The sequence below is a fragment of the Nerophis ophidion genome, linkage group LG20 (assembly GCF_033978795.1).
Source record: "Nerophis ophidion isolate RoL-2023_Sa linkage group LG20, RoL_Noph_v1.0, whole genome shotgun sequence".
Classification (NCBI taxonomy): Eukaryota; Metazoa; Chordata; class Actinopteri; order Syngnathiformes; family Syngnathidae; genus Nerophis; species Nerophis ophidion.
Genome location: NC_084630.1, coordinates 40,762,686 through 40,774,691, shown reverse-complemented (window position 1 = coordinate 40,774,691; position 12,006 = coordinate 40,762,686). Strand labels below are relative to the sequence as shown.

General features: G+C 39.0%; 1 protein-coding gene across 1 annotated transcript in view; it reads left to right on the top strand.

The window, feature by feature from the left end:
* The window catches only part of lrba (LPS-responsive vesicle trafficking, beach and anchor containing), a 971,728-nt gene that overhangs the window by 856,206 nt on the left and 103,516 nt on the right, over positions 1-12,006 (top strand). The window contains exon 50 of the mRNA XM_061881243.1: positions 10,860-11,052. Within this exon, the coding sequence (XP_061737227.1) occupies positions 10,860-11,052 (193 nt within the window). The remainder of the gene's footprint in view (positions 1-10,859; positions 11,053-12,006) is intronic.

Here is a 12,006-nt window from a genome sequence, read left to right as displayed (position 1 = left end):
CATGTGTCCGTCACTAATGCACCCATGTGTCCGTCACTCATGCACCCATGTGTCTGTCACTCATGCACCCATGTGTCCGTCACTCATGCACTCATGCACCCATGTGTCCGTCACTCATGCACCCATGTGTCCGTCACTCGTGCATCCATGTGTCCGTCACTCATGCACTCATGCACACATGTGTCCGTCACTCATGCATCCATGTGTCCGTCACTCATGCACTCATGCACCCATGTGTCCATCACTCATGCACCCATGTGTCCGTCACTCATGCACTCATGTGTCCGTCACTCAAGCACCCATGTGTCCGTCACTCATGCACTCATGTGTCCGTCACTCAAGCACCAATGTGTCCATCACTCATGCACCCATGTGTCCGTCACTCATGCACTCATTCACTCATGCACCCATGTGTCCGTCACTCATGCACCCATGTGTCCGTCACTCATGCACTCATGTGTCCGTCACTCATGCACCCATGTGTCCGTCACTCATGCACTCATGTGTCCGTCACTCAAGCACCAATGTGTCCATCACTCATGCACCCATGTGTCCGTCACTCATGCATCCATGTGTCCGTCACTCATGCACTCATGCACCCATGTGTCCGTCACTCATGTACTCATGCACTCATGTGTCCGTCACTCATGCACTCATGCACCCATGTGTCCGTCTCTCATGCATCCATGTGTCCGTCACTCATGCACTCATGCACCCATGTGTCCGTCACTCATGCACTCATGCACTCATGCACCTTTGTGTCCATTACTCATGCACTCATGCACCCATGTGTCCGTCACTCATGCACTCATGCACCTTTGTGTCCATTACTCATGCACTCATGCACCCATGTGTCCGTCACTCATGCACTCATGCACCCATGTGTCCGTCACTCATGCACTCATGCACCCATATATCCGTCACTCATGCACTCATGTGTCCGTCACTCATGCACTCATGCACTCATGTGTCCGTCACTCATGCACTCATGTGTCCGTCACTCATGCACTCATGCACTCATGTGTCCGTCACTCATGCACTCATGCACCCATCTGTCCGTCACTCGTGCACCCATGTGTCCGTCACTCGTGCACACTCCACTCTTTCCTGTCCACACTTGTCTTTTTCTTATCTGTGCGATGATGTGAAACAGAGTATATGAGATCATACATGATTTTACATTCATGTCATCATACAGTTTTATAAACAGTATTTCATAAAAACCCCAACACGGTTACACTCCTTTTGCAGGCAGAAAGCAGATATGTGCATTTTTTATTTTGACAATGATGAACAAACCAAGTGGGGAAACGGAAAAGTGAATAAGATCAGTAAAAAAATATATTTTTTAAAGTATTTAAAGCATCGGTCCCCAAACTACGGACCGCCAGCGTCCAAAATCCGGCCCGCGGGAAGACCCAAGTTAAAAAAGAATAAAACAATTACTTTATTTTATTTTGATTTTGGATTTTTTTAAATCTGTCCTTTCTAATCTATTTTACTGTTGTTACCTGTTGTGTCTCCTAGCCGCTCAGGCAAATCATTTGTCGAAAAATGCATTTTCCCATCGATAACTTGACATCAGCGGCAATTCAGTCAATTAGTGCGCGAAGAATATATATATTTGTATATATATATGTATATATATGTATATATGTATATATACTATAAAAACAGTACAACTTTTTATATTGTAGCAATATGGAGGTTTACGTTTTGGAGAATTGTGTATGCGTGTGCATGTTTTTATATATATATATATACATATATATATATATATATATATATATATATATACACACTTCGATGAGGAAGTGACTTGTCCAGGGTGTACCCCGCCTTCCGCCCGATTGTAGCTGAGATAGGCACCAGCGCCCCCCGTGACCCCAAAGGGAATAAGCGGTAGAAAATTGATGGATATATATATATATATATATATATATATATATATATATATATATATATATATATATATATTAGGGGTGTAACGGTACACAAAAATTTCCGTTCGGTACGTACCTCGGTTTAGAGCTCACGGTTCGGTTCATTTTTGTTATATAATATAAATAAAATTATAAATATAATTTTTGGGTTATTTATTTACCAAATTTGCAAAATCTTCCACCAAAAATATTTTTCTTAGTGGAATATTTTTTGTCAAGTAATGGGAACCTTGGATAGGTCAGTAATTCATAATAACATTGATTTTGATTCAATATTATGTTTTCAGCAATGACAGTTTGAAAAAAAAAAAGAATATATATATATATATATATATATATATATATATATATATATATATATATATATATATATATATATATATATATATATATGTATATATATCCATCCATCCATTTCCTACCGCTTATTCCCTTTTGGGGTCACGGGGGGCACTGGCGTATATATATATATATATATATATATATATATATATATATATATATATATATATATATATATATATATATATATATATATACATATATATATAATTTCTAATTATGTCTACATATTTTTGGATGCATTTTCGATGTGAAATGTGTTGAATATTTACATTTTATTTACCTTTTTTTTATTCATAAAATTTTTACCCATCTTTTACTATACAGGCAATATCAGTGTGCGCTTTAAAACATTTTTTTTTTAAATGTTTTGCATTATTTTTTTCATTGTAATATTGTATTATTATATTCATTTTGATTGAAACTTTTATGAGTAGATTGCACAGTACAGTACATAAACCGTACAATCGACACCCCAATAAGTTATCAATTCATGGTAATTGGCGACGTGGTTGTTTTTAAAAAGTTGTTTTTTTGCAGTTTTATTCAAAGCACCCTGAGATGTTAGCCAGGCAGCTGCTCGACCGTATTTGTCCTCCACGAAGCCGCCACTGAGCTGCACAACATTCGCCAGCTGACTTGAGAGCTGAGAAAAAGGCAAAGCTCTCGGCGTGAAGTGTCCACTTTTTAAGGACCGAGCTCGTGTGCAAAGCTGCCCGTGACGGAACCTAAACCCCCCTCGGGTGCTTATTAGTGTGGTGTCCCTGCGGCGCTGACAGCTGGACGTGGACCACCACACACACACACACACACACACACACACACACACACACACACACACACACACACACTAGTACAAGCCTTCACGTTGGAACTAATTCAAAGGAGATGTTTGTCTTGTAGCTCAACATAAACTTCATTTTAACCCTTCCTTCAGCTTTCTTTCCTCTTCTAACCTTCTCGCTCGCTCTCGTCTCGGTCATGTGTTCGCACTAATGGTGCTGTCAGAGTGTCTCACACGCACACACACACACACACACACACACACACACACACACACACGCGCGCACACAGCAGCTTTACTCGGCTCTTTGCCTGACGTTAAACACTGATCTGTCTCCTTTTTCACACGCTAAATGCTGCTTAGTTCAAACTGGAGACACTTGTAGAGCAAAGCTGTTCAACGTCATTGACATCGGGGCCCTCCATATCTCACAAAAGTCACAGGAGAAGCACTCCTGAATGTTTTGTCTAGTCAAAGATCTTCGACATGTCAGGAACAATCTGCTGTTTTCAAGAAGTCCGCTGTTCAAAGATCTTTTTGATAACTTGACTAAATAACAATAAATGTCGTCAAAGATCTTCTGTAGAGACGCCTTGCTGTTTTTAAGGATCTGCCGCAATATTGTTCGGCAAATAATCTCAATATTTTGTACGATTCATTGCAAAAACACTCATCAAAGATCCTCTATTGTACAACACCACGCTGCTGTTCCTGTTTTTAATGCTCAAATGCAAAAGCACTAGTCAAATATCCTCTATTACAGCAGTGCCCTGCTGTTTTTAAGGATTTACTGCAAAAATACTCATCAAAGATCTTCTATTTTACAGGAGCACACTGCTGTTCCTGTTTTTAACGATCAAATGCAAAAACACTAGTTAAATATCTTCTATATGACAAAAGTGCTCTGCTGTTTTTAACAATTCATTGCAAAAATACTCGTCAAAGATCCTCTATTTTACAGAACCACGCTGCTGTTCCTGTTTTTAACAATCAAATGCAAAAACACTAGTCAAATATCCTCTATTACAGAAGTACTCTGCTTTTTTTAAGGATTTACTGCAAAAACACTCGTCAAAGATCCTCTATTTTACAGGAGCACGCTGCTGTTCCTGTTTTTAACGATCAAATGCAAAAACCCTAGTCAAATATCCTCTACATGACAAAAGTGCTCTGCAGTTTTTATCAATTCATTGCAAAAATACTCGTCAAAGATCCTCTATTTCACAGGACCACGCTGCTGTTCCTGTTTTTAACAATCAGATGCAAAAACACTAGTCAAATATCCTCTATTACAGCAGTTCCCTGCTGTTTTTAAGGATTTACTGCAAAAACACTCGTCAAAGATCCTCTATTTTACAGGAGCACGCTGCTGTTCCTGTTTTTAACGATCAAATGCAAAAACCCTAGTCAAATATCCTCTATATGACAAAAGTGCTCTGCTGTTTTTAACAATTCATTGCAAAAATACTCGTCAAAGATCTTCTATTTCACAGGTGCACGGTGCCGTTCCTGTTTTTAACAATCAGATGCAAAAACACTAGTCAAATATCCTCTATTACAGAAGTGCTCTGTTGTTTTAAGGATTTACTGCAAAAATACTCATCAAAGATCTTCTATTTTACAGGAGCACGCTGCTGTTCCTGTTTTTAACGATCAAATGCAAAAACACTAGTTAAATATCTTCTATATGACAAAAGTGCTCTGCTGTTTTTAACAATTCATTGCAAAAATACTCGTCAAAGATCTTCTATTTCACAGGATCACGCTGCTGTTCCTGTTTTTAACAATCAAATGCAAAAACACTAGTCAAATATCCTCTATTACAGCAGTTCCCTGCTGTTTTTAAGGATTTACTGCAAAAACACTCGTCAAAGATCCTCTATTTTACAGGAGCACGCTGCTGTTCCTGTTTTTAACGATCAAATGCAAAAACCCTAGTCAAATATCCTCTATATGACAAAAGTGCTCTGCTGTTTTTAACAATTCATTGCAAAAATACTCGTCAAAGATCTTCTATTTCACAGGATCACGCTGCTGTTCCTGTTTTTAACAATCAAATGCAAAAACACTAGTCAAATATCCTCTATTACAGCAGTGCCCTGCTGTTTTTAAGGATTTACTGCAAAAATACTCATCAAAGATCTTCTATTTTACAGGAGCACGCTGCTGTTCCTGTTTTTAACGATCAAATGCAAAAACACTAGTTAAATATCTTCTATATGACAAAAGTGCTCTGCTGTTTTTATCAATTCATTGCAAAAATACTCGTCAAAGATCCTCTATTTTACAGGAGCACGCTGGTGTTCCTGTTTTTAACAATCAAATGCAAAAACACTAGTCCAATATCCTCTATTACAGAAGTACTCTGCTTTTTTTAAGGATTTACTGCAAAAACACTCGTCAAAGATCCTCTATTTTACAGGAGCACGCTGCTGTTCCTGTTTTTAACGATCAAATGCAAAAACCCTAGTCAAATATCCTCTACATGACAAAAGTGCTCTGCAGTTTTTATCAATTCATTGCAAAAATACTCGTCAAAGATCCTCTATTTTACAGGAGCACGCTGGTGTTCCTGTTTTTAACGATCAAATGCAAAAACCCTAGTCAAATATCCTCTACATGACAAAAGTGCTGTGCTGTTTTTAACAATTCATTGCAAAAATACTCGTCAAAGATCCTCTATTTTACAGGAGCACGCTGCTGTTCCTGTTTTTAACGATCAAATGCAAAAACACTAGTTAAATATGTTCTATATGACAAAAGTGCTCTGCTGTTTTTATCAATTCATTGCAAAAATACTCGTCAAAGATCCTCTATTTTACAGGAGCACGCTGGTGTTCCTGTTTTTAACAATCAAATGCAAAAACACTAGTCCAATATCCTCTATTACAGAAGTACTCTGCTTTTTTTAAGGATTTACTGCAAAAACACTCGTCAAAGATCCTCTATTTTACAGGAGCACGCTGCTGTTCCTGTTTTTAACGATCAAATGCAAAAACCCTAGTCAAATATCCTCTACATGACAAAAGTGCTCTGCAGTTTTTATCAATTCATTGCAAAAATACTCGTCAAAGATCCTCTATTTTACAGGAGCACGCTGGTGTTCCTGTTTTTAACGATCAAATGCAAAAACCCTAGTCAAATATCCTCTACATGACAAAAGTGCTGTGCTGTTTTTAACAATTCATTGCAAAAATACTCGTCAAAGATCCTCTATTTTACAGGAGCACGCTGCTGTTCCTGTTTTTAACAATTAAGTGCAAAAACACTAGTCAAATATCCTCTACGTGACAAAAGTGCTGTGCTGTTTTTAACAATTCATTGCAAAAATACCCATCAAAGATCCTCTATTTTACAGGAGCACGCTGCTGTTCCTGTTTTTAACAATTTGATGCAAAAACACTAGTCAAATATCCTCTATTACAGAAGTGCTCTGCAGTTTTTATCAATTCATTGCAAAAATACTCGTCAAAGATCCTCTATTTTACAGGAGCACGCTGCTGTTCCTGTTTTTAACGATCAAATGCAAAAACCCTAGTCAAATATCCTCTATATGACAAAAGTGCTCTGCTGTTTTTAACAATTCATTGCAAAAATACTCGTCAAAGATCCTCTATTTTACAGGAGCACGCTGGTGTTCCTGTTTTTAACAATTTGATGCAAAAACACTAGTCAAATATCCTCTATTACAGAAGTGCTCTGTTGTTTTAAGGATTTACTGCAAAAACACTCGTCAAAGATCCTCTATTTTACACGCTGCTGTTCCTGTTTTTAACGAGTCAAATATCCTCTATGTGACAAAAGTGCTCTGCTGTTTTTAACCATTCATTGCAAAGACACTAGTCAAAGATCCTCTATTGTACAGGAGCACTCTGCTACTTTTAAGGACCCACTACAAAAATCTTACTTGTAGATCCTTTATATCACAAAAGCGCTCTGCTATTTTTAAAGATGTACTGCAAAAACTCTACCCAAAGATCCTCTGTAGGAGTGTGGAATTTTGCTCCTATACTGCAAAAATGCCTGTCAAAGATCCTTTATAAGACGGGGGGCTCTGTTATTGAGAATCTACTGCAAAAACACTAGTCAAAGATCCTCTATATGACTAGAGCTACTCTGTTGTTTTTAACAATCTTAAGCAAAAACACGAGTCCATGAGCCTTGCATATGACTTGAACGCTTTATCGTTTTTAGGAGTGTGCTGCAAAAATACCAGTCAAAGATCTTCAATATGACAGGAGCACTCTGCTACTTTTAAGGATCCACTACAAAAATCCTACTTGAAGATCTTCTGTATCACAAAAGCGTTCTGCTATTTTTATAGATCTACTGCAAAAACACTACCCAAAGATCCTCTGTAGGAGTGTGGAATTTGTGCTCCTACACTGCAAAAATGCCTGTCAAAGATCCTCTATAAGACAGGGGGGCTCTGTTGTTCAGAATCTACTGCAAAAATACCAGTCAAAGAACCTCTTGCACAAAAGTGGTCTCTTGTTTTCAACCATATACTGCAAAAATACCAGTCAAAGATCTTCTATATGACAGAAGCACTGTGCTGTTTTATAAGATTTAAGTTAATCAAAGATCCTCTGTTTCAAGAGAACTCTGCTGTTTTCAACGACCGACAGCAAAAACACGAGTTCAAGAGCCTTGTATGTGACACGAGTGCTTTTGTTGTTTTTGGGAGTGTGCTGCAAAATCACTTCCATATCACAAAAGTGTTCTCTTGTTTTTAATGCTCTACTGCAAAAGTACTAGTCAAAGATCATCTATATGACTAGAGCACTCTGCTTCTTTTAAGAATCCACTACAAAAATCTTACTTGTAGATCATCTATATCACAAAAGCGCTCTGCTATTTTTAAAGATCTTCTGCAAAAACACTACCCAAAGATCCTCTGTAGGAGTGTGGAATTTTGCTCCTACACTGCAAAAATGCCTGTCAAAGATCCTCTATAAGACAGGGGGGCTCTGTTGTTCATATCTACTGCAAAAATACCAGTCAAAGAACCTCTTGCACAAAAGTGGTCTCTTGTTTTCAACCATATACTGCAAAAATACCAGTCAAAGATCTTCTATATGTCAGAAGCACTCTGCTGTTTTATAAGATTTAAGTTAATCAAAGATCCTCTGTTTCAAGAGAACTCTGCTGTTTTCAACGACCGACAGCAAAAACACGAGTTCAAGAGCCTTGTATGTGACACGAGTGCTTTTGTTGTTTTTGGGAGTGTGCTGCAAAATCACTTCCATATCACAAAAGTGTTCTCTTGTTTTTAATGCTCTACTGCAAAAGTACTAGTCAAAGATCATCTATATGACTAGAGCACTCTGCTACTTTTAAGAATCCACTACAAAAATCTTACTTATAGATCATCTATATCACAAAAGCGCTCTGCTATTTTTAAAGATCTTCTGCAAAAACACTACCCAAAGATCCTCTGTAGGAGTGTGGAATTTTGCTCCTACACTGCAAAAATGCCTATCAAAGATCCTCTATGAGACAAGGGGCTCTGTTGTTAAGAATCTACTGCAAAAATACCAGTCAAAGAACCTCTTGCACAAAAGTGGTCTCTTGTTTTCAACCATCTACTGCTAAAATACCAGTCAAAGATCTTCTATATGACAGAAGCACTCTGCTACTTTTAAGAATCCACTACAAAAATCTTACTTATAGATCATCTATATCACAAAAGCGCTCTGCTATTTTTAAAGATCTTCTGCAAAAACACTACCCAAAGATCCTCTGTAGGAGTGTGGAATTTGTGCTCCTACACTGCAAAAATGCCTGTCAAAGATCCTCTATAAGACAGGGGGGCTCTGTTGTTCATATCTACTGCAAAAATACCAGTCAAAGAACCTCTTGCACAAAAGTGGTCTCTTGTTTTCAACCATATACTGCAAAAATACCAGTCAAAGATCTTCTATATGTCAGAAGCACTCTGCTGTTTTATAAGATTTAAGTTAATCAAAGATCCTCTGTTTCAAGAGAACTCTGCTGTTTTCAACGACCGACAGCAAAAACACGAGTTCAAGAGCCTTGTATGTGACACGAGTGCTTTTGTTGTTTTTGGGAGTGTGCTGCAAAATCACTTCCATATCACAAAAGTGTTCTCTTGTTTTTAATGCTCTACTGCAAAAGTACTAGTCAAAGATCATCTATATGACTAGAGCACTCTGCTACTTTTAAGAATCCACTACAAAAATCTTACTTATAGATCATCTATATCACAAAAGCGCTCTGCTATTTTTAAAGATCTTCTGCAAAAACACTACCCAAAGATCCTCTGTAGGAGTGTGGAATTTTGCTCCTACACTGCAAAAATGCCTATCAAAGATCCTCTATGAGACAAGGGGCTCTGTTGTTAAGAATCTACTGCAAAAATACCAGTCAAAGAACCTCTTGCACAAAAGTGGTCTCTTGTTTTCAACCATCTACTGCTAAAATACCAGTCAAAGATCTTCTATATGACAGAAGCACTCTGCTACTTTTAAGAATCCACTACAAAAATCTTACTTATAGATCATCTATATCACAAAAGCGCTCTGCTATTTTTAAAGATCTTCTGCAAAAACACTACCCAAAGATCCTCTGTAGGAGTGTGGAATTTGTGCTCCTACACTGCAAAAATGCCTGTCAAAGATCCTCTATAAGACAGGGGGGCTCTGTTGTTCATATCTACTGCAAAAATACCAGTCAAAGAACCTCTTGCACAAAAGTGGTCTCTTGTTTTCAACCATATACTGCAAAAATACCAGTCAAAGATCTTCTATATGTCAGAAGCACTCTGCTGTTTTTTAGGATTTAAGTTAATCAAAGATCCTCTTTTTCAAGAGAACTCTGCTGTTTTCAACGACCGACAGCAAAAACACGAGTTCAAGAGCCTTGTATGTGACACGAGTGCTTTTGTTGTTTTTGGGAGTGTGCTGCAAAATCACTTCCATATCACAAAAGTGTTCTCTTGTTTTTAATGCTCTACTGCAAAAGTACTAGTCAAAGATCATCTATATGACTGGAGCACTCTGCTACTTTTAAGAATCCACTACAAAAATCTTACTTATAGATCATCTATATCACAAAAGCGCTCTGCTATTTTTAAAGATCTTCTGCAAAAATACTACCCAAAGATCCTCTGTAGGAGTGTGGAATTTTGCTCCTACACTGCAAAAATGCCTATCAAAGATCCTCTATGAGACAAGGGGCTCTGTTGTTAAGAATCTACTGCAAAAATACCAGTCAAAGAACCTCTTGCACAAAAGTGGTCTCTTGTTTTCAACCATATACTGCAAAAATACCAGTCAAAGATCTTCTATATGTCAGAAGCACTCTGCTGTTTTTTAGGATTTAAGTTAATCAAAGATCCTCTTTTTCAAGAGAACTCTGCTCTTTTCAACGACCGACAGCAAAAAGACTAATCCAAGAGCCTTGTATAGTGGAAAGCCGGTCCCTGAAAATAATGCCAACTTTCAACCGGTCCGTGGTGCAAAAAAGGTTGGGGAGCCCTGTTTTAGGGCACCTACACCAATCAAAGATCCTCTATACAAGAGAAACCCTCTACTCTTTCTATCTTCCTACTTGTCTTGGTGTTATTTCTGGGCATTTTCACGTGGTGGTCCTGGAACTATCACCGTTTCCTAACCGTCTCTTTCCTCCTCTTCTTTTCTTCCTCCACCTTCCGTCCCGCTCACGTCACACACACACACACACACACACACACACACACACACACACACACACACACACACACACACACACGTGGACTCTTCGCCATGCCGCCATCTCCTCTTGAACAGTATCTTCTCCTGCAGACGCCGCTGATGTTTACAGAGCAGATGCAGCAGGACGTCATCATGGTGCTGAAGTTCCCGTCCAACTCTCCCGTCACGCACGTGGCCGCCAACACGCAGCCGGGCCTGACGGCGCCCGCCGTCATCACGGTCACCGCCAGCCGCGTCTTCGCCGTCAACAAGTGGCACGGCCTTTCAGGTGAGACACGGGCGTTGGGGGGGATGATGGGAGACTTGCGCTAATGCGGTCGAGGACTCTTTTACAAAAGCGGCGAAGTTGTCACGTATAAATGGTAAATAAAAATAAAATATAAATGTTTTTCAACTTATATTCAATTGAATAGACTGCAAAGACAAGATACTTAATATTCACACTAAGAAAATGTGTTATTTTTTGGCAAATAATCATGAACTTGGAATTTAACGTCGGCAACACATTGCCAAAAAAGTAATTTTTACCACTGTTTTACATGGCCTTTCCTTTTAACAACACTCGGTAAACGTTTGGGAACAAAGGGGACACTTTTTTGAAGATTTTCAGGTGGAATTTGTTCCTCCGAGGGAATTTAAGTTGCTGGTCAATCCCAAGTTCTTTTGATGACACATACGCTGATTTTAAATGATAACCCAGAACAGTTCCAAAACTTTGGAGAGACCAACCTAAAAAAACAACACATTCAATTTGCGTCGCCTAGTTGATCTGGAAAAACCCTCCGGACGCGCTGTCTTCTTCGATATCTCCCCCGCCCACACCTACCGGAACGAATACCCTGATCTGTTGTTCTGCTAAAGCTTCAAGGTTCAATCAATCAATCAATCAATGTTTACTTATACAGCCCTAAATCACTAGTGTCTCAAAGGGCTGCACAAACCACTACGACATCCTCGGTAGGCCCACATAAGGGCAAGGAAAACTCACACCCAGTGGGACGTCGGTGACAATGATGACTATGAGAACCTTGGAGAGGAGGAAAGCAATGGATGTCGAGCGGGTCTAACATGATACTGTGAAAGTTCAATCCACAATGGATCCAACACAGTCGCGAGAGTCCAGTCCAAAGCGGATCCAACACAGCAGCGAGAGTCCCGTTCACAGCAGAGCTAGCAGGAAAACATCCCAAGCGGAGGCGGATCAGCCCCCAGCCGATACACA